A 23338-nucleotide genomic window follows, 5' to 3' on the forward strand; every position below is an offset into this window, starting at 1 on the left:
ATTCTGTCTGGAAATGGCCTCCATGGTGGAATCAGTGCCCAGAAGCCAGCACTAAACAAAAGGCAATTAAAAGTCCCACAGCTGCTAAACAGATGGACGCAGGAAAAGTGGCAGAAGGTGGATTTCTCTGATGAATCTTCAGTTGAATTACACCACAGCCACCGCAAATACTGCAGGAGACCTACTGGATTCCGTATGGATCCAGAAAACAGGTAAGTTTGGTGGTGGAAAGATCATGGTCTGAGGTTACATTCAGTATGGGGGGGTGCGAAACATTTGCAAGGTGGAAGGCAATATCAATAGCCTAAAATATCGAGAAGTATTAGCTACCTCTTACATTCCCAATCATAAAAGGGGTCACATTCTGCAGCAGGATGGTCTCCATCTCATACATCCATCTCTACAACAAAGCTCCTCCTGGCAAAGAAGATCAAGGTGCTCAAGGACTGGCCAGCCCAGTCACCAGACATGACCATCATTGCGCATGTTTGGGGTAGGATGAAAGAGGAAGCTTGGAAGACAAAACCCAAGACTCTAGATGAGCTCTGGGAGGCGTGTAAGATGCATTCTCTGCTATTCCTGATGACCTCATCAATAACTTGTATGAATCATTGTTGAGCCGCATGGATGCCGTCCTTCAAGCTCATGGAAGTCACACACAATATTACATATGGCTCTAATAGCACCACAACTTCATTCACCAATGTTATGCCACGTATCTTTGTATTAGAAGTTCATTATTTGTGTGAATTTCACATTACTTTCTGTGGGCAACAAAACTTTTTGTCTTGCCAAAATCTGACCTTTTGTGTTCATTAAATGATCAATATTTCAGCAACTTTATTTTCATAACCAAATTTGGGACGGTTTAAGCTTTAAAAAGAGTAATTTATAAAACCAATGGATGAAATTAAAGTCAGGCTATAAGCTTTTATTTACATAACATGGAGAAGCGACAGAACTTCTGTCAGGGAGTGTATAGCAAGGAAGCCGCCCTGACCAGAGCAGACCACCTGGTGACAAAAGTAATGCAGCTAGGGAAGGGCTGAGTGTTTGCTGGTTTCAGAGAAGCTTCACAGGTGACCTTCAGACAGCCTGGCCCTGGGGTAAAAGTTATAAAACTAGGTGGTGCGTAGCTCCCACAAATAGGGCAGGCATATTTCTGGCCTCTGGACAGCGGGGCGCACATCACACACACATTTTGCCTTAATTGTGGGACATGCGTATCAGCCCAAAATTACTAACAAACGGCTGGAGGACAAAACACCCATCATGTTTCCTAGCTATGGGTAGATAAAATCATAATAGGAAACATGATGGTAATATCTTACACATGGGACGCTCGTTAGCAGAGATATGAGGAAAGCTGCCATCTCCTAATTCTCTAGAACCTGAAGGCACATCCCATGTCCAGCCCTGTCATAGGTCACCAGGTGGGAGGTACATGGGTTATTGAAAACCAGAGCGGACATTTTGTTGGTGGTTCTTCTCAGAGAGGTCACATCCAGTAAACATGTGGGTCCTGTTAGTGGACCAGGCTTATATCTAATGAGAAACTGGTAGAGCCCTGTTTCACTGGGGCTAGTGAAAAGGGTCTGTTGGCCTGTCAGGGTTGTGAGCGAGTGGGGTGTTGTGCACGACCTACTCTGTCTGCCGTTCCGTGCCCGTATGGATAGGAGGTGTCGGTGTAATACGGCGCCAAGTGGACCTCGTGTACCCCTTGTGGGCGCGGAATGTCACTTATTGGCAGAAGTGACGAGGTCCTATCGCGTGGCTCCAACAAGTGCGTCCGCGCAGCACAGAAGGATTCAGCAGTGCGTCCCCTCCGCACAGAGCGATTCGGCAGTGCGTCCCCTCCGGACAGAGGGATTCGGCAGTGCGTCCCCTCCGCACAGAGGGATTCGGCTGTGCGTCCCCTCCGCACGGAGGGATTCGGCAGTGCGTCCCCTCCGCACGGAGGGATTCGGCAGTGCGTCCCCTCCGCACAGAGGGATTCGGCAGTGCGTCCCCTCCGCACAGAGGGATTCGGCAGTGCGTCCCCTCCGGACAGAGGGATTCGGCAGTGCGTCCCCTCCGCACGGAGGGATTCGGCAGTGCGTCCCCTCCGCACGGAGGGATTCGGCAGTGCGTCCCCTCCGCACGGAGGGATTCGGCTGTGCGTCCCCTCCGCACGGAGGGATTCGGCTGTGCGTCCCCTCCGCACGGAGGGATTCGGCTGTGCGTCCCCTCCGCACGGAGGGATTCGGCTGTGCGTCCGCACGGAGGGATTCGGCTGTGCGTCCCCTCCGCACGGAGGGATTCGGCAGTGCGTCCCCTCCGCACGGAGGGATTCGGCTGTGCGTCCGCACGGAGGGATTCGGCTGTGCGTCCCCTCCGCACGGAGGGATTCGGCTGTGCGTCCGCACGGAGGGATTCGGCTGTGCGTCCCCTCCGCACGGAGGGATTCGGCTGTGCGTCCCCTCCGCACGGAGGGATTCGGCTGTGCGTCCCCTCCGCACGGAGGGATTCGGCTGTGCGTCCCCTCCGCACGGAGGGATTCGGCTGTGCGTCCCCTCCGCACGGAGGGATTCGGCTGTGCGTCCCCTCCGCACGGAGGGATTCGGCTGTGCGTCCCCTCCGCACGGAGGGATTCGGCTGTGCGTCCCCTCCGCACGGAGGGATTCGGCAGTGCGTCCCCTCCGCACGGAGGGATTCGGCAGTGCGTCCCCTCCGCACGGAGGGATTCGGCAGTGCGCGGTGCTGATGTAACGCCAGTCTTTTCGCTCTCAGTTGCAGAGTTACTTTGCCGCATGTGAGGATGAGACCCCGGCCATACGTAACCACGACCGCGTCCTGCAGAGGCTGTGCGAGCACCTGGACCATGCCCTGCTGTATGGGTGAGTGGCATCCGGGGCTGTAATGTGGGGGGACCCCCCAGCAATGTCTGTGACCCCTCTCCCCTCACAGGCTGCAGGACATCTCCTCCGGGTACTGGGTGCTCGTCGTCCACTTCACACGCAGAGAAGCCGTGAAGCAGATTGAGGATCAGCAGCATGTGGCGACGCTGCTCGGCCGCAGTGAGTACTGCTGACCTGCACCCGCCTGTCATGCCCCGCCGCCGGCACCTAACCTCTGCTGTCCTCCGCAGGCCGAGCCTGGCTGTACCTGGCGCTCAATGAGAATTCCCTGGAGAGTTACCTGAGGTTATTCCAGGAGAACCAAAGCCTCCTAGAGAAATACTACTACAAGTAAGCCGCTCCCTGCCGCCGAAAATGGGACGCTCCACCGCACCCCAGGGTCTACCGCCGCACCTCAGGGTCTACCGCCACGCCACCTCCATCGGCCCACCCCGGGGTCTACCGCCACACCACCTCTATCAGCACACCTCAGGGTCTAGCACTGCGCCACCTCCATCGACCCACCACAGGGTCTACCGCCGTGCCACCTCTATGGGCCCACCCAAAGGTCTACCGCCGTGCCACCTCTATGGGCCCACCCAAAGGTCTACCGCCGCGCCACCTCTATGGGCCCACCCAAAGGTCTACCGCCGTGCCACCTCTATGGGCCCACCCCAGGGTTTACCGCCGTGCCACCTCTATGGACCCACCCCAGGGTCTGCAGCGTCTGTTCCTCCACCCTCACTCCATTAGCGTTTCTTCCTCTCCATCCTCCTTTTTCTTCCATGGTGTCTCTGTCTCTCCCACAGGGTCCCCATCCTCTCCCTCTCTCCTGCAGCATCCCATCCTCTCTTTCCCACAACGTCACTCCTTCTTTCCTGTGACAGTCCCGCCTTTCCCTCTCTCGGGCGGCGTCCTTTCCTCGCCCTCCTCCCTCTCTTCCGCGGCGACCCTTCCTCGCCCTCCTCCCTCTCTCCTGCGGCGTCCCTTCCCCGCCCTCATCCCTGTCTTCCACGGCATCCCTTCCCTGCCCTCCTCCCACTCTCCTGCGGCGTCCCTTCCACGCCCTCCTCCCTCTCTCCCGCGGCGTCCCTTCCTCGCCCTCCTCCCTCTCTTTCTTGGCGTCCCTTCCTCGCCCTCCTCCCTCTCTTTCTTGGTGTCCCTTCCTCGCCCTCCTCCCTCTCTTTCGCGGCGTCCCTTCCCCGCCCTCCTCCCTCTCTCTCCTGTGGCGTCCCTTCCTCGCCCTCCTCCCTCTCTTTCTTGGCGTCCCTTCATCGCCATCCTCCCTCTCTTCCGCGGCGTCCCTTCCCCGCCCTCCCTCTCTCTCCTGCGGCGTCCCTTCCTCGCCCGCCTCCCTCTCTTTTTCTTGGCGTCCCTTCCTCGCCCTCCTCCCTCTCTTCCGCGGCGTCCCTTCCCCGCCCTCCTCCCTCTCTCTCTCCTGTGGTGTCCCTTCCCCGCCCTCCTCCCTCTCTCTCCTGCGGCATCCCTTCCTCGCCCTCCTCCCTCTCTTCCGCGGCGTCCCTTCCTCGCCCTCTCTCGTGCGGCGTCCCTTCCCCGCCCTCCTCCCTCTCTTCCGCAGCATCCCTTCCTCGCCCTCCTCCCTCTCTCCCTCGGCGTCCCTTCCTCGCCCTCTTCTCTCTCTCCTGCGGTGTCCCTTCCTCGCCCTCCTCCCTCTCTCCTGCGGTGTCCCTTCCTCGCCCTCCTCCCTCTCTCCTGCGGCGTCCCTTCCACGCCCTCCTCCCTCTCTCGTGTGGCGTCCCTTCCCCGCCCTCCTCCCTCTCTTCCGCGGCGTCCCTTCCCCGCCCTCCTCCCTCTCTTCCGCGGCGTCCCTTCCTCACCCTCCTCCCTCTTTTCCGCGGCGTCCCTTCCACGCCCTCCTCCCTCTCTCCTGCGGCGTCCCTTCCACGCCCTCCTCCCTCTCTCCTGCGGCGTCCCTTCCCCGCCCTCCTCCCTCTCTCCTGCGTCCTCCCTTCCACGCCCTCCTCCCTCTCTCCCCCGGCATCCCTTCCTCGCCCTCTTCTCTCTCTCCCGCGGCGTCCCTTCCCCGCCCTCCTCCCTCTCTTTCTTGGCGTCCCTTCCTCGCCCTCCTCCCTCTTTTTTTCTTGGCGTCCCTTCCCCGCCCTCCTCCCTCTCTTCCGCGGCGTCCCTTCCCCGCCCTCCTCCCTCTCACTCCTGCGGCATCCCTTCCCCGCTTTACTCCTCTCTCCTGCGGTGTCCCTTCCTCGCCCTCCTCCCTCTCTCCTGCGGCGTCCCTTCCCTGCCCTCCTCCCTCTCTTCCGCGACGTCCCTTCCCCGCCCTCCTCCCTCTCTTCTGCGACGTCTCTTCCTCGCCCTCCTCCCTCTTGTCCGCAGCATCCCTTCCTCGCCCCCCTCCTCCCTCTCTCGTGCGGCGTCCCTTCCTCGCCCCCCTCCTCCCTCTCTCGTGCGGCGTCCCTTCCTCGCCCTCCTCCTCCCTCTCTCGTGCGGCGTCCCTTCCTCGCCCCCCTCCTCCCTCTCTCGTGCGGCGTCCCCTCTTCATTGCTGTGTTGTTCTGTTCCAGGAACGCCTTGGTCTGCAGTCACGATCATCTCACCCTCTTCCTCACCCTCATGTCTGGCCTGGAGTTCATTAGATTTGAGCTGGAACTGGTGAGCAGTGGGCGAGCAGGGGGTGAGCGGGGGGGGTGAGGCTTAGGGCGAGTGGGGGGGGAGCGGGGGGCGAAGCTGGGGGTGAGGCTTAGGGTGAGTGGGGGGCGAGCAGGGAGCGGGGGCGGAGCTGGGGGTGAGGCTTAGGGCGAGCAGGCGGGAGGTGAGCGGGGGTGAGGCTTAGGGCGAGTGGGGGGGGAGCGGGGGCGGAGCTGGGGGTGAGGCTTAGGGCGAGTGGGGGGTAGCGGAGAGCGAGCGGGGGGTTTTCCTGCAGGGCTCACTCTGTGCTACTAATGGAAATTAGGTGGAAACTGTTGGGGCAAATTAGGGGACGTGAGCAGGCGCCCAAAACTGAGCAACACAGACCGGATGTGCCGCCTCCTGCTCATATGTGGAGGATGAGCGACGTCAGGAAGGAACATGTGACCAGTACAGCAGCCTCAGGAGCTGAGCCCGAAAGAGAGCCAAGAAGAAGCATATCCACCTGTATCCATAGTGACAGCAATGTAATGTATGTGCACAGTGAATAGTGAGTGCAGCTCTGGAGTATAATACAGGAGGTAACTCAGGATCAGTAATGTAATGTATGTACACAGTAACTGCACCAGCAGAATAGTGAGTGCAGCTCTGGAGTATAATACAGGAGGTAACTCAGGATCAGTAATGAATGTATACAGTGACTGCACCAGCAGAATAGTGAGTGCAGCTCTGGGGTATAATACAGGGGGTAACTCAGTATCAGTAATGTATGTGCACAGTGACTGCACCTGCAGAATAGTGAGTGCAGCTCTGGGGTATAATACAGGAGGTAACTCAGGATCAGTAATGTATGTACACAGTGACTGCACCAGCAGAATAGTGAGTGCAGCTCTGGGGTATAATACAGGAGGTAACTCAGGATCAGTAATGTAATGTATGTACACAGTGACTGCCCCAGCAGAATAGTGAGTGCAGCTCTGGAGTATAATAAAGGAGGTGACTCAGGATCAGTAATGTAATGTATGTACACAGTGACTGCACCAGCAGAATAGTGAGTGCAGCTCTGGAGTATAATACAGGAGGTAACTCAGGATCAGAAATGTAATGTATGTGCACAGTGACTGCCCCAGCAGAATAGTGAGTGCAGCTCTGGAGTATAATACAGGAGGTAACTCAGGATCAGTAATGTAATTTATGTGCACAGTGACTGCCCCAGCAGAATAGTGAGTGCAGCTCTGGAGTATAATACAGGAGGTAAATCAGGATCAGTAATGTAATGTATGTGCACAGTGACTGCCCCAGCAGAATAGTGAGTGCAGCTCTGGAGTATAATACAGGAGGTAACTCAGGATCAGTAATGTAATGTATGTGCACAGTGACTGCCCCAGCAGAATAGTGAGTGCAGCTCTGGAGTATAATACAGGAGGTAACTCAGGATCAGTAATGGAATGTATGTGCACAGTGACTGCACCAGCAGAATAGTGAGTGCAGCTCTGGAGTATAATACAGGAGGTAACTCAGGATCAGTAATGTATGTACACAGTGACTGCACCAGCAGAATAGTGAGTGCAGCTCTGGAGTATAATACAGGAGGTAATTCAGGATCAGTAATGTATGTACACAGTGACTGCACCAGCAGAATAGTGAGTGCAGCTCTGGAGTATAATACAGGAGGTAATTCAGGATCAGTAATGTATGTACACAGCTATTCCACCAGCAGAATAGTGAGTGCAGCTCTGGGGTATAATACAGGAGGTAACTCAGGATCAGTAATGTATGTACACAGTGACTGCACCAGCAGAATAGTGAGTGCAGCTCTGGAGATAATACAGGAGGTAACTCAGGATCAGTAATGTATGTACACAGTGACTGCACCAGCAGAATAGTGAGTGCAGCTCTGGAGTATAATACAGGAGGTAACTCAGGATCAGTAATGTAATGTATGTACACAGTGACTGCACCAGCAGAATAGTGAGTGCAGCTCTGGGGTATAATACAGGAGGTAACTCAGGATCAGTAATGTAATGTATGTACATAGTGACTGCACCAGCAGAATAGTGAGTGCAGCTCTGGAGTATAATACAGGAGGTAACTCAGAATCAGTAATGTAATATATGTACACAGTGACTGGACCAGCAGAATAGTGAGTGCAGCTCTGGGGTATAATGCAGGAGGTAACTCAGGATCAGTAATGTATGTACACAGTGACTGCACCAGCAGAATAGTGAGTGCAGCTCTGGAGTATAATACAGGAGGTAACTCAGGATCAGTAATGTATGTACACAGTGACTGCACCAGCAGAATAGTGAGTGCAGCTCTGGAGTATAATACAGGAGGTAGCTAAGGATCAGTAATGTAATGTATGTACACAGTGACTGCACCAGCAGAATAGTGAGTGCAGCTCTGGAGTATAATACAGGAGGTAGCTAAGGATCAGTAATGTAATGTATGTACACAGTGACTGCACCAGCAGAATAGTGAGTGCAGCTCTGGAGTATAATACATGAGGTAACTCAGGATCAGTAATGTAATGTATGTACACAGTGACTGCACCAGCAGAATAGTGAGTGCAGCTCTGGGGTATAATACAGGAGGTAACTCAGGATCAGTAATGTAATGTATGTACACAGTGACTGCACCAGCAGAATAGTGAGTGCAGCTCTGGAGTATAATACAGGAGGTAACTCAGGATCAGTAATGTAATGTATCTGCACAGTGACTGCCCCAGCAGAATAGTGAGTGCAGCTCTGGAGTATAATACAGGAGGTAACTCAGGATCAGTAATGTAATGTATGTGCACAGTGACTGCCCCAGCAGAATAGTGAGTGCAGCTCTGGAGTATAATACAGGAGGTAACTAAGGATCAGTAATGTAATGTATGTGCACAGTGACTGCCCCAGCAGAATAGTGAGTGCAGCTCTGGAGTATAATACAGGAGGTAACTCAGGATCAGTAATGTAATGTATGTGCACAGTGACTGCCCCAGCAGAATAGTGAGTGCAGCTCTCGAGTATAATACAGGAGGTAACTCAGGATCAGTAATGTAATGTATGTGCACAGTGACTGCCCCAGCAGAATAGTGAGTGCAGCTCTGGAGTATAATACAGGAGGTAACTCAGGATCAGTAATGTATGTACACAGTGACTGCTCCATAAGAATAGTGAGTGCAGCTCTGGAGTATAATACAGGAGGTAACTCAGGATCAGTAATGTAATGTATGTACACAGTGACTGCACCAGCAGAATAGTGAGTGCAGCTCTGGAGTATAATACAGGAGGTAACTCAGGATCAGTAATGTATGTACACAGTGACTGCCCCAGCAGAATAGTGAGTGCAGCTCTGGGGTATAATACAGGAGGTAACTCAGGATCAGTAATGTAATGTATGTACACAGTGACTGCAGTAGCAGAATAGTGAGTGCAGCTCTGGAGTATAATACAGGAGGTAACTCAGGATCAGTAATGTATGTACACAGTGACTGCACCAGCAGAATAGTGAGTGCAGCTCTGGAGTATAATACAGGAGGTAATTCAGGATCAGTAATGTATGTACACAGTGACTGCACCAGCAGAATAGTGAGTGCAGCTCTGGAGATAATACAGGAGGTAACTCAGGATCAGTAATGTATGTACACAGTGACTGCACCTGCAGAATAGTGAGTGCAGCTCTGGAGTATAATACAGGAGGTAATTTAGGATCACTAATGTAATGTATGTACACAGTGACTGCACCAGCAGAATAGTGAGTGCAGCTCTGGAGTATAATACAGGAGGTAACTCAGGATCAGTAATGTATGTACACAGTGACTGCACCAGCAGAATAGTGAGTGCAGCTCTGGAGTATAATACAGGCGGTAACTCAAGATCAGTAATGTATGTACACAGTGACTGCAGCAGCAGAATAGTGAGTGCAGCTCTGGAGTATAATACAGGAGGTAACTCAGGATCAGTAATGTATGTACACAGTGACTGCACCAGCAGAATAGTGAGTGCAGCTCTGGAGTATAATACAGGAGGTAACTCAGGATCAGTAATGTATGTACACAGTGACTGCACCAGCAGAATAGTGAGTGCAGCTCTGGGGTATAATACAGGAGGTAACTCAGGATCAGTAATGTATGTACACAGTGACTGCAGCAGCAGAATAGTGAGTGCAGCTCTGGGGTATAATACAGGAGGTAACTCAGGATCAGTAATGTAATGTATGTGCACAGTGACTGCAGCAGCAGAATAGTGAGTGCAGCTCTGGAGTATAATACAGGAGGTAACTCAGGATCAGTAATGTGTATGTACACAGTGACTGCACCAGCAGAATAGTGAGTGCAGCTCTGGAGTATAATACAGGAGGTAACTCAGGATCAGTAATGTATGTACACAGTGACTGCACCAGCAGAATAGTGAGTGCAGCTCTGGAGATCATACAGGAGGTAACTCAGGATCAGTGATGTATGTACACAGTGACTGCACCAGCAGAATAGTGAGTGCAGCTCTGGAGTATAATACAGGAGGTAACTCAGGATCAGTAATGTATGTACACAGTGACTGCAGCAGCAGAATAGTGAGTGCAGCTCTGGGGTATAATACAGGAGGTAACTCAGGATCAGTAATGTATGTACACAGTGACTGCAGCAGCAGAATAGTGAGTGCAGCTCTGGGGTATAATACAGGAGGTAATTCAGGATCACTAATGTAATGTATGTACACAGTGACTGCACCAGCAGAATAGTGAGTGCAGCTCTGGAGTATAATACAGGAGGTAACTCAGGATCAGTAATGTATGTACACAGTGACTGCACCAGCAGAATAGTGAGTGCAGCTCTGGAGATCATACAGGAGGTAACTCAGGATCAGTGATGTATGTACACAGTGACTGCACCAGCAGAATAGTGAGTGCAGCTCTGGAGTATAATACAGGAGGTAACTCAGGATCAGTAATGTATGTACACAGTGACTGCACCAGCAGAATAGTGAGTGCAGCTCTGGAGTATAATACAGGAGGTAACTCAGGATCAGTAATGTATGTACACAGTGACTGCAGCAGCAGAATAGTGAGTGCAGCTCTGGGGTATAATACAGGAGGTAACTCAGGATCAGTAATGTATGTACACAGTGACTGCAGCAGCAGAATAGTGAGTGCAGCTCTGGGGTATAATACAGGAGGTAATTCAGGATCACTAATGTAATGTATGTACACAGTGACTGCACCAGCAGAATAGTGAGTGCAGCTCTGGAGTATAATACAGGAGGTAACTCAGGATCAGTAATGTATGTACACAGTGACTGCACCAGCAGAATAGTGAGTGCAGCTCTGGAGTATAATACAGGAGGTAACTCAGGATCAGTAATGTAATGTATGTATACAGTGACTGCACCAGCAGAATAGTGAGTGCAGCTCTGGAGTATAATACAGGAGGTAACTCAGGATCAGTAATGTAATGTATGTACACAGTGACTGCACCAGCAGAATAGTGAGTGCAGCTCTGGAGTATAATACAGGAGGTAACTCAGGATCAGTAATGTATGTACACAGTGACTGCACCAGCAGAATAGTGAGTGCAGCTCTGGAGTATAATACAGGAGGTAACTCAGGATCAGTAATGTAATGTATGTATACAGTGACTGCACCAGCAGAATAGTGAGTGCAGCTCTGGAGTATAATACAGGAGGTAACTCAGGATCAGTAATGTAATGTATGTACACAGTGACTGGACCAGCAGAATAGTGAGTGCAGCTCTGGGGTATAATACAGGAGGTAACTCAGGATCAGTAATGTATGTACACAGTGACTGCACCAGCAGAATAGTGAGTGCAGCTCTGGAGTATAATACAGGAGGTAACTCAGGATCAGTAATGTAATGTATGTACACAGTGACTGCACCAGCAGAATAGTGAGTGCAGCTCTGGAGTATAATACAGGAGGTAACTCAGGATCAGTAATGGAATGTATGTACACAGTGACTGCACCAGCAGAATAGTGAGTGCAGCTCTGGGGTATAATACAGGAGGTAACTCAGGATCAGTAATGTAATGTATGTACACAGTGACTGCACCAGCAGAATAGTGAGTGCAGCTCTGGAGTATAATACAGGAGGTAACTCAGGATCAGTAATGTAATGTATGTACACAGTGACTGCACCAGCAGAATAGTGAGTGCAGCTCTGGGGTATAATACAGGAGGTAACTCAGGATCAGTAATGTAATGTATGTACACAGTGACTGGACCAGCAGAATAGTGAGTGCAGCTCTGGAGTATAATATAGGAGGTAACTTAGGATCAGTAATGTAATGTATGTACACAGTGACTGCACCAGCAGAATAGTGAGTGTAGCTCTGGGGTATAATACAGGAGGTAACTCAGGATCAGTAATGTAATGTATGTATACAGTGACTGCAGTAGCAGAATAGTGAGTGCAGCTCTGGAGTATAATACTGGATGTAGCTCAGGATCAGTAATGTAATGTATGTACACAGTGACTGCACCAGCAGAATAGTGAGTGCAGCTCTGGAGTATAATACAGGAGGTAACTCAGGATCAGTAATGGAATGTATGTACACAGTGACTGCACCAGCAGAATAGTGAGTGCAGCTCTGGAGTATAATACAGGAGGTAACTCAGGATCAGTAATGTAATGTATGTACACAGTGACTGCACCAGCAGAATAGTGAGTGCAGCTCTGGGGTATAATACAGGAGGTAACTCAGGATCAGTAATGTAATGTATGTACACAGTGACTGCACCAGCAGAATAGTGTGTGCAGCTCTGGAGTTTAATACAGGAGGTAACTCAGGATCAGTAATGTAATGTATGTACACAGTGACTGCACCAGCAGAATAGTGAGTGCAGCTCTGGAGTATAATACAGGAGGTAACTCAGGATCAGTAATGTAATGTATGTACACAGTGACTGCACCAGCAGAATAGTGAGTGCAGCTCTGGGGTATAATACAGGAGGTAACTCAGGATCAGTAATATAATGTATGTACACAGTGACTGGACCAGCAGAATAGTGAGTGCAGCTCTGGAGTATAATATAGGAGGTAACTTAGGATCAGTAATGTATGTACACAGTGACTGCACCAGCAGAATAGTGAGTGTAGCTCTGGGGTATAATACAGGAGGTAACTCAGGATCAGTAATGTAATGTATGTATACAGTGACTGCAGTAGCAGAATAGTGAGTGCAGCTCTGGAGTATAATACTGGATGTAGCTCAGGATCAGTAATGTAATGTATGTACACAGTGCCCGCACCAGCAGAATAGTGAGTGCAGCTCTGGAGATAATACAGGAGGTAACTCAGGATCAGTAATGTATGTACACAGTGACTGCACCAGCAGAATAGTGAGTGCAGCTCTGGAGTATAATACAGGAGGTAACTCAGGATCAGTAATGTAATGTATGTACACAGTGACTGCACCAGCAGAATAGTGAGTGCAGCTCTGGAGTATAATACAGGAGGTAACACAGGATCAGTAGTGTAATGTATGTACACAGTGACTGCACCAGCAGAATAGTGAGTGCAGCTCTGGAGTATAATACAGGGGGTAACTCAGCATCAGTAATGTAATGTATGTACACAGTGACTGCACCAGCAGAATAGTGAGTGCAGCTCTGGAGTATAATACAGGAGGTAACACAGGATCAGTAGTGTAATGTATGTACACAGTGACTGCACCAGCAGAATAGTGAGTGCAGCTCTGGAGTATAATACAGGAGGTAACTCAGGATCAGTAATGTATGTACACAGTGACTGCACCAGCAGAATAGTGAGTGCAGCTCTGGAGCATAATACAGGAGGTGACTCAGGATCAGTAATGTAATGTATGTACACAGTGACTGCACCAGCAGAATAGTGAGTGCAGCTCTGGAGTATAATACAGGAGGTAATTCAGGATCAGTAATGTATGTACACAGTGACTGCACCAGCAGAATAGTGAGTGCAGCTCTGGGGTATAATACAGAAGGTAACTCAGGATCAGTAATGTAATGTATGTACACAGTGACTGCACCAGCAGAATAGTGAGTGCAGCTCTGGAGATAATACAGGAGGTAACTCAGGATCAGTAATGTATGTACACAGTGACTGCACCTGCAGAATAGTGAGTGCAGCTCTGGAGTATAATACAGGAGGTAATTTAGGATCACTAATGTAATGTATGTACACAGTGACTGCACCAGCAGAATAGTGAGTGCAGCTCTGGAGTATAATACAGGAGGTAACTCAGGATCAGTAATGTAATGTATGTACACAGTGACTGCAGTAGCAGAATAGTGAGTGCAGCTCTGGAGTATAATACAGGCGGTAACTCAAGATCAGTAATGTATGTACACAGTGACTGCAGCAGCAGAATAGTGAGTGCAGCTCTGGAGTATAATACAGGAGGTAACTCAGGATCAGTAATGTATGTACACAGTGACTGCACCAGCAGAATAGTGAGTGCAGCTCTGGGGTATAATACAGGAGGTAACTCAGGATCAGTAATGTATGTACACAGTGACTGCAGCAGCAGAATAGTGAGTGCAGCTCTGGAGTATAATACAGGAGGTAACTCAGGATCAGTAATGTAATGTATGTGCACAGTGACTGCAGCAGCAGAATAGTGAGTGGAGCTCTGGAGTATAATACAGGAGGTAACTCAGGATCAGTAATGTGTATGTACACAGTGACTGCACCAGCAGAATAGTGAGTGCAGCTCTTGAGATCATACAGGAGGTAACTCAGGATCAGTGATGTATGTACACAGTGACTGCACCAGCAGAATAGTGAGTGCAGCTCTGGGGTATAATACAGGAGGTAGCTAAGGATCAGTAATGTAATGTATGTACACAGTGACTGGACCAGCAGAATAGTGAGTGCAGCTCTGGAGTATAATACAGGAGGTAACTCAGGATCAGTAATGTAATGTATGTACACAGTGACTGGACCAGCAGAATAGTGAGTGCAGCTCTGGGGTATAATACAGGAGGTAACTCAGGATCAGTAATGTAATGTATGTACACAGTGACTGCACCAGCAGAATAGTGAGTGCAGCTCTGGAGTATAATACAGGAGGTAACTCAGGATCAGTAATGTATGTACACAGTGACTGCCCCAGCAGAATAGTGAGTGCAGCTCTGGAGTATAATACAGGAGGTAACTCAGGATCAGTAATGTATGTACACAGTGACTGCCCCAGCAGAATAGTGAGTGCAGCTCTGGGGTATAATACAGGAGGTAACTCAGGATCAGTAATGTATGTACACAGTGACTGCCCCAGCAGAATAGTGAGTGCAGCTCTGGAGTATAATACAGGAGGTAACTCAGGATCAGTAATGTATGTACACAGTGACTGCCCCAGCAGAATAGTGAGTGCAGCTCTGGGGTATAATACAGGAGGTAACTCAGGATCAGTAATGTATGTACACAGTGACTGCCCCAGCAGAATAGTGAGTGCAGCTCTGGGGTATAATACAGGAGGTAACTCAGGATCAGTAATGTAATGTATGTACACAGTGACTGCACCAGCAGAATAGTGAGTTCAGCTCTGGAGTATAATACAGGAGGTAACTCAGGATCAGTAATGTAATGTATGTACACAGTGACTGCACCAGCAGAATAGTGAGTGCAGCTCTGGAGTATAATACAGGAGGTAACTCAGGATCAGTAATGTATGTACACAGTGACTGCCCCAGCAGAATAGTGAGTGCAGCTCTGGAGTATAATACAGGAGGTAACTCAGGATCAGTAATGTATGTACACAGTGACTGCACCAGCAGAATAGTGAGTGCAGCTCTGGAGTATAATACAGGAGGTAACTCGGGATCAGTAATGTGTGTACACAGTGACTGCACCAGCAGAATAGTGAGTGCAGCTCTGGAGTATAATACAGGAGGTAACTCAGGATCAGTAATGTATGTACACAGTGACTGCACCAGCAGAATAGTGAGTGCAGCTCTGGAGTATAATACAGGAGGTAACTCAGGATCAGTAATGTATGTACACAGTGACTGCACCAGCAGAATAGTGAGTGCAGCTCTGGAGATCATACAGGAGGTAACTCAGGATCAGTGATGTAATGTATGTACACAGTGACTGCACCAGCAGAATAGTGAGTGCAGCTCTGGGGTATAATACAGGAGGTAGCTAAGGATCAGTAATGTAATGTATGTACACAGTGACTGCACCAGCAGAATAGTGAGTGCAGCTCTGGAGTATAATACAGGAGGTAACTCAGGATCAGGAATGTAATGTATGTACACAGTGACTGCAGCAGCAGAATAGTGAGTGCAGCTCTGGAGTATAATACAGGAGGTAACTCAGGATCAGTAATGTAATGTATGTACACAGTGACTGCACCAGCAGAATAGTGAGTGCAGCTCTGGGGTATAATACAGGAGGTAACTCAGGATCAGTAATGTAATGTATGTATACAGTGACTGCACCAGCAGAATAGTGAGTGCAGCTCTGGAGTATAATACAGGAGGTAACTCAGGATCAGTAATGTAATGTATGTACACAGTGACTGGACCAGCAGAATAGTGAGTGCAGCTCTGGGGTATAATACAGGAGGTAACTCAGGATCAGTAATGTAATGTATGTACACAGTGACTGCACCAGCAGAATAGTGAGTGCAGCTCTGGAGTATAATACAGGAGGTAACTCAGGATCAGTAATGTAATGTATGTACACAGTGACTGCACCAGCAGAATAGTGAGTGCAGCTCTGGAGTATAATACAGGAGGTAACTCAGGATCAGTAATGTAATGTATTTACACAGTGAGTGCACCAGCAGAATAGTGAGTGCAGCTCTGGGGTATAATACTGGAGGTAACTCAGGATCAGTAATGTAATGTATGTACACAGTGACTGGACCAGCAGAATAGTGAGTGCAGCTCTGGAGTATAATACAGGAGGGAACTCGGGATCAGTAATGTAATGTATGTACACAGTGACTGCATCAGCAGAATAGTGAGTGCAGCTCTGGAGTATAATACAGGAGGTGACTCAGGATCAGTAATGTAATGTATGTACACAGTGACTGCACCAGCAGAATAGTGAGTGCAGCTCTGGAGTATAATACAGGAGGTAACTCAGGATCAGTAATGTAATGTATGTTCACAGTGACTGCACCAGCAGAATAGTGAGTGCAGCTCTGGAGTATAATACAGGAGGTAACTCAGGATCAGTAATGTAATGTATGTACACAGTGACTGCAGCAGCAGAATAGTGAGTGCAGCTCTGGAGTATAATACAGGAGGTAACTCAGGATCAGTAATGTAATGTATGTACACAGTGACTGCACCAGCAGAATAGTGAGTGCAGCTCTGGGGTATAATACAGGAGGTAACTCAGGATCAGTAATGTAATGTATGTATACAGTGACTGCACCAGCAGAATAGTGAGTGCAGCTCTGGAGTATAATACAGGAGGTAACTCAGGATCAGTAATGTAATGTATGTACACAGTGACTGGACCAGCAGAATAGTGAGTGCAGCTCTGGGGTATAATACAGGAGGTAACTCAGGATCAGTAATGTAATGTATGTACACAGTGACTGCACCAGCAGAATAGTGAGTGCAGCTCTTGGGTATAATACAGGAGGTAACTCAGGATCAGTAATGTAATGTATGTACACAGTGACTGCACCAGCAGAATAGTGAGTGCAGCTCTGGGGTATAATACAGGAGGTAACTCAGGATCAGTAATGTAATGTATGTACACAGTGACTGCACCAGCAGAATAGTGAGTGCAGCTCTGGAGTATAATACAGGAGGTAACTCAGGATCAGTAATGTAATGTATGTACACAGTGACTGCACCAGCAGAATAGTGAGTGCAGCTCTGGAGTATAATACAGGAGGTAACTCAGGATCAGTAATGTAATGTATTTACACAGTGAGTGCACCAGCAGAATAGTGAGTGCAGCTCTGGGGTATAATACTGGAGGTAACTCAGGATCAGTAATGTAATGTATGTACATAGTGACTGGACCAGCAGAATAGTGAGTGCAGCTCTGGAGTATAATACAGGAGGGAACTCGGGATCAGTAATGTAATGTATGTACACAGTGACTGCATCAGCAGAATAGTGAGTGCAGCTCTGGAGTATAATACAGGAGGTGACTCAGGATCAGTAATGTAATGTATGTACACAGTGACTGCACCAGCAGAATAGTGAGTGCAGCTCTGGAGTATAATACAGGAGGTAACTCAGGATCAGTAATGTAATGTATGTTCACAGTGACTGCACCAGCAGAATAGTGAGTGCAGCTCTGGAGTATAATACAGGAGGTAACTCAGGATCAGTAATGTAATGTATGTACACAGTGACTGCAGCAGCAGAATAGTGAGTGCAGCTCTGGAGTATAATACAGGAGGTAACTCAGGATCAGTAATGTAATGTATGTATACAGTGACTGCACCAGCAGAATAGTGAGTGCAGCTCTGGAGTATAATACAGGAGGTAACTCAGGATCAGTAATGTAATGTATGTACACAGTGACTGCACCAGCAGAATAGTGAGTGCAGCTCTGGAGTATAATACAGGAGGTAACTCAGGATCAGTAATGTATGTACACAGTGACTGCCCCAGCAGAATAGTGAGTGCAGCTCTGGAGTATAATACAGGAGGTAACTCAGGATCAGTAATGTATGTACACAGTGACTGCACCAGCAGAATAGTGAGTGCAGCTCTGGAGTATAATACAGGAGGTAACTCGGGATCAGTAATGTGTGTACACAGTGACTGCACCAGCAGAATAGTGAGTGCAGCTCTGGAGTATAATACAGGAGGTAACTCAGGATCAGTAATGTATGTACACAGTGACTGCACCAGCAGAATAGTGAGTGCAGCTCTGGAGTATAATACAGGAGGTAACTCAGGATCAGTAATGTATGTACACAGTGACTGCACCAGCAGAATAGTGAGTGCAGCTCTGGAGATCATACAGGAGGTAACTCAGGATCAGTGATGTAATGTATGTACACAGTGACTGCACCAGCAGAATAGTGAGTGCAGCTCTGGGGTATAATACAGGAGGTAGCTAAGGATCAGTAATGTATGTACACAGTGACTGCACCAGCAGAATAGTGAGTGCAGCTCTGGAGTATAATACAGGAGGTAACTCAGGATCAGTAATGTAATGTATGTATACAGTGACTGCACCAGCAGAATAGTGAGTGCAGCTCTGGAGTATAATACAGGAGGTAACTCAGGATCAGTAATGTAATGTATGTACACAGTGACTGGACCAGCAGAATAGTGAGTGCAGCTCTGGGGTATAATACAGGAGGTAACTCAGGATCAGTAATGTAATGTATGTACACAGTGACTGCACCAGCAGAATAGTGAGTGCAGCTCTTGGGTATAATACAGGAGGTAACTCAGGATCAGTAATGTAATGTATGTACACAGTGACTGCACCAGCAGAATAGTGAGTGCAGCTCTGGGGTATAATACAGGAGGTAACTCAGGATCAGTAATGTAATGTATGTACACAGTGACTGCACCAGCAGAATAGTGAGTGCAGCTCTGGAGTATAATACAGGAGGTAACTCAGGATCAGTAATGTAATGTATGTACACAGTGACTGCACCAGCAGAATAGTGAGTGCAGCTCTGGAGTATAATACAGGAGGTAACTCAGGATCAGTAATGTAATGTATTTACACAGTGAGTGCACCAGCAGAATAGTGAGTGCAGCTCTGGGGTATAATACTGGAGGTAACTCAGGATCAGTAATGTAATGTATGTACACAGTGACTGGACCAGCAGAATAGTGAGTGCAGCTCTGGAGTATAATACAGGAGGGAACTCGGGATCAGTAATGTAATGTATGTACACAGTGACTGCATCAGCAGAATAGTGAGTGCAGCTCTGGAGTATAATACAGGAGGTGACTCAGGATCAGTAATGTAATGTATGTACACAGTGACTGCACCAGCAGAATAGTGAGTGCAGCTCTGAAGTATAATACAGGAGGTAACTCAGGATCAGTAATGTAATGTATGTACACAGTGACTGCACCAGCAGAATAGTGAGTGCAGCTCTGGAGTATAATACAGGAGGTAACTCAGGATCAGTAATGTAATGTATGTACACAGTGACTGCAGCAGCAGAATAGTGAGTGCAGCTCTGGAGTATAATACAGGAGGTAACTCAGGATCAGTAATGTAATGTATGTATACAGTGACTGCACCAGCAGAATAGTGAGTGCAGCTCTGGAGTATAATACAGGAGGTAACTCAGGATCAGTAATGTAATGTATGTACACAGTGACTGGACCAGCAGAATAGTGAGTGCAGCTCTGGGGTATAATACAGGAGGTAACTCAGGATCAGTAATGTAATGTATGTACACAGTGACTGCACCAGCAGAATAGTGAGTGCAGCTCTTGGGTATAATACAGGAGGTAACTCAGGATCAGTAATGTAATGTATGTACACAGTGACTGCACCAGCAGAATAGTGAGTGCAGCTCTGGGGTATAATACAGGAGGTAACTCAGGATCAGTAATGTAATGTATGTACACAGTGACTTGACCAGCAGAATAGTGAGTGCAGCTCTGGAGTATAATATAGGAGGTAACTTAGGATCAGTAATGTAATGTATATACACAGTGACTGCACCAGCAGAATAGTGAGTGCAGCTCTGGGGTATAATACAGGAGGTAACTCAGGATCAGTAATGTAATGTATGTATACAGTGACTGCAGCAGCAGAATAGTGAGTGCAGCTCTGGAGTATAATACTGGATGTAGCTCAGGATCAGTAATGTAATGTATGTACACAGTGAGTGCACCAGCAGAATAGTGAGTGCAGCTCTGGAGTATAATACAGGAGGTAACTCAGGATCAGTAATGTATGTACACAGTGAATGCAGCAGCAGAATAGTGAGTGCAGCTCTGGAGTATAATACAGGAGGTAACTCAGGATCAGTAATGTATGTACACAGTGACTGCACCAGCAGAATAGTGAGTGCAGCTCTGGAGGATAATACAGGAGGTAACTCAGGATCAGTAATGTATGTACACAGTGACTGCAGCAGCAGAATAGTGAGTGCAGCTCTGGAGTATAATACAGGAGGTAACTCAGGATCAGTAATGTATGTACACAGTGACTGCAGCAGCAGAATAGTGAGTGCAGCTCTGGAGTATAATACAGGAGGTAACTCAGGATCAGTAATGTATGTGTGTACACAGTGACTGCACCAGCAGAATAGTGAGTGCAGCTCTGGAGTATAATACTGGAGGTAACTCAGGATCAGTAATGTATGTACACAGTGACTGCACCAGCAGAATAGTGAGTGCAGCTCTGGAGTATAATACAGGAGGTAACTCAGGATCAGTAATGTAATGTATGTACACAGTGACTGCACCAGCAGAATAGTGAGTGCAGCTCTGGAGTATAATACATGAGGTAACTAAGGATCAGTAATGTAATGTATGTACACAGTGACTGCACCAGTAGAATAGTGAGTGCAGCTCTGGAGTATGATACTGGAGGTAACTCAGGATCAGTAATGTAATGTATGTACACAGTGACTGCACCAGCAGAATAGTGAGTGCAGCTCTGGGGTATAATACAGGAGGTAGCTCAGGATCAGTAATGTAATGTATGTACACAGTGACTGCACCAGCAGAATAGTGAGTGCAGCTCTGGAGTATAATACAGGAGGTAACTCAGGATCAGTAATGTATGTGCACAGTGACTGGACCAGCAGAATAGTGAGTGCAGCTCTGGAGTATAATACTGGAGGTAGCTCAGGATCAGTATTTCCTATTTGGGGGGCTATAAATCTGTGTAGTAGAGCAGATTTTGGAGCCCCCGGGGTTGGGCGTGTGATGTTGGAGGTGTGCTCTGGGGCTCGGCTGTGCCTCTTTATGGAGGTGATTGTTGCGTTCTCCTCTGTAGGACGTTCCCTATCTGGACCTCGCTCCCTACATGCCGGAGTACTACAAGCCCCAGTATCTTCTTGACTTTGAGGACCGGCTTCCCAGCAACGTTCGTGGTTCTGACAGTTTATCTCTCAATTCCTTCAACTCCATTAACTCTGCTAATCTGGAGTGGGACGACAGCGCCATCGCCCCGTCCAGTGAAGGTAGGAGCTCCGCGGGGGCCGCCGGGGCCTGGATTACACATGGTGGAGCTGCTGCGCTCAGTCTGCGCTGCGCTCAGTCTGCGCCCCGCCTCGTCTGCACCGCTTTCTAATCCGCTCTTTTGTCCCTGGTCTCTGTAGATTATGATTTTGGAGAGGCTTACCCTGCGGTGCCGTCCGTCCCCAGCACAGACTGGGAAGGTGGGGAGCAGCCGTGTTCTGTGCCTTTCTCAGCCTCATTATGCTTCTATTATCCTCTCCCTTTATCCTTCTATTTGTGTCTTTCTTCTGTTCATGTCGCCTTCCCCTCCTCCTTTTCCCTTTCTTTTTTTCCTCTCCATTGTCTTTTCCACCTCTTCTTCCTAGTTGTTTTTTTTCCCTCCACCTCCACCTCCTCCTCCTTGTCTCTTCCTCTTCCTTACCTTTTTCTCCTTTTCTGAGTTTTTCTTCGGCGCTCCATTGGGAGACCCAGACGATTGGGTGTATAGCTACTGCCTCCGGAGGCCACACAAAGCAATTACACTAAAAAGTGTAAGGCCCCTCCCCTTCTGCATATACACCCCCAGTGGGATCACTGGCTCACCAGTTTTCTGCTTTGTGCGAAGGAGGTCAGACATCCACGCATAGCTCCACTGTTTTTAGTCAGCAGCAGCTGCTGACTATGTTGAAGCCTACCGTTCTGCGGGGCTTCCGGTTCCATCAGGGCTGAAGGCCCACTCTACCAGAGCCGTGGGTGCGTCCTGGGCATTACGACACCAGGCTACGGCTCAACAGGTGTGCCAGGCAGCTACCTGGGCGAGTCTGCACACTTTCACCAAACATTATCAGGTGCATACCTATGCTTCGGCGGACGCCAGCCTAGGTAGAAGAGTCCTGCAGGCGGCAGTGACACCCCCGTAGGGGAGGGCTGTCTTGCAGCTCTAACATGAGGTATTTCTTTACCCACCCAGGGACAGCTTTTGGACGTCCCAATCGTCTGGGTCTCCCAATGGAGCGCCGAAGAAGAAGGGAATTTTGTTACTTACCGTAAATTCCTTTTCTTCTAGCTCCTATTGGGAGACCCAGCACCCGCCCCTGTTTCCTTCGGGATTTTTGGTTGTTTTTCGGGTACACATGTTGTTCATGTTGAACGGTTTTCAGTTCTCCGATGTTCCTTCGGATTGAATTGTTTAACCAGTTATTGGCTTTCCTCCTTCTTGCTTTTGCACTAAAACTGAGCAGCCCGTGATCCACGGGGGGGTGTATAGCCAGAAGGGGAGGGGCCTTACACTTTTTAGTGTAATGCTTTGTGTGGCCTCCGGAGGCAGTGCTATACACCCAATCGTCTGGGTCTCCCAATAGGAGCTAGAAGAAAAGGAATTTACGGTAAGTAACAAAATTCCCTTCTTTTCCTCCTTCTGCTCGTTGTCTCTTCCTCTACCTCTGTGTGGGCTTAGGGCTATGTGCGCACTTACCGGATTTTCCGCGGATTTGCTGCATGTTTCGCTGCAGAAAATGTTCATAACATCTCTGCAGTGATTCACCAGCAAAGCCTATGGAGAAAAAAAATCCTGTGCGCACTGGGCGGAATTTGACAGCTGCATGTTTTGCTGTGGGAATCCCGCAGCAAAAACAAGTGCATGTCACTTCTTTTCCGCACGTGGCTGCGGGATTTCACTCCATTGACTCCAATGTTAATCGTGAAATCCCGCAGGGAATAACGCAGGCAGCAAATTCTGTGCGGTTCACTGCGTTTTCCTGCGTTATTCCCTGCGGTATTTCACGGTTTACCTTCGGTAATGTGCATCGC

General features: G+C 48.8%; 1 protein-coding gene across 1 annotated transcript in view; it reads left to right on the forward strand.

The window, feature by feature from the left end:
* Positions 1-21770, forward strand: part of LOC142286642 (pleckstrin homology domain-containing family M member 2-like) — a gene marked incomplete at its 3' end in the record, with an annotated part of 40450 nt that extends 18680 nt beyond the window's left edge. Inside the window, exons 2-7 of the mRNA XM_075333376.1 lie at positions 2770-2876; positions 2947-3056; positions 3128-3227; positions 5416-5503; positions 21366-21552; positions 21691-21770. Of these exons, the coding sequence (XP_075189491.1) occupies positions 2770-2876; positions 2947-3056; positions 3128-3227; positions 5416-5503; positions 21366-21552; positions 21691-21770 (672 nt within the window). The remainder of the gene's footprint in view (positions 1-2769; positions 2877-2946; positions 3057-3127; positions 3228-5415; positions 5504-21365; positions 21553-21690) is intronic.
* Positions 21771-23338: the final 1568 nt, after the last annotated feature.

This window comes from Anomaloglossus baeobatrachus, unplaced genomic scaffold (assembly GCF_048569485.1).
Source record: "Anomaloglossus baeobatrachus isolate aAnoBae1 unplaced genomic scaffold, aAnoBae1.hap1 Scaffold_674, whole genome shotgun sequence".
NCBI classification, from domain to species: domain Eukaryota; kingdom Metazoa; phylum Chordata; class Amphibia; order Anura; family Aromobatidae; genus Anomaloglossus; species Anomaloglossus baeobatrachus.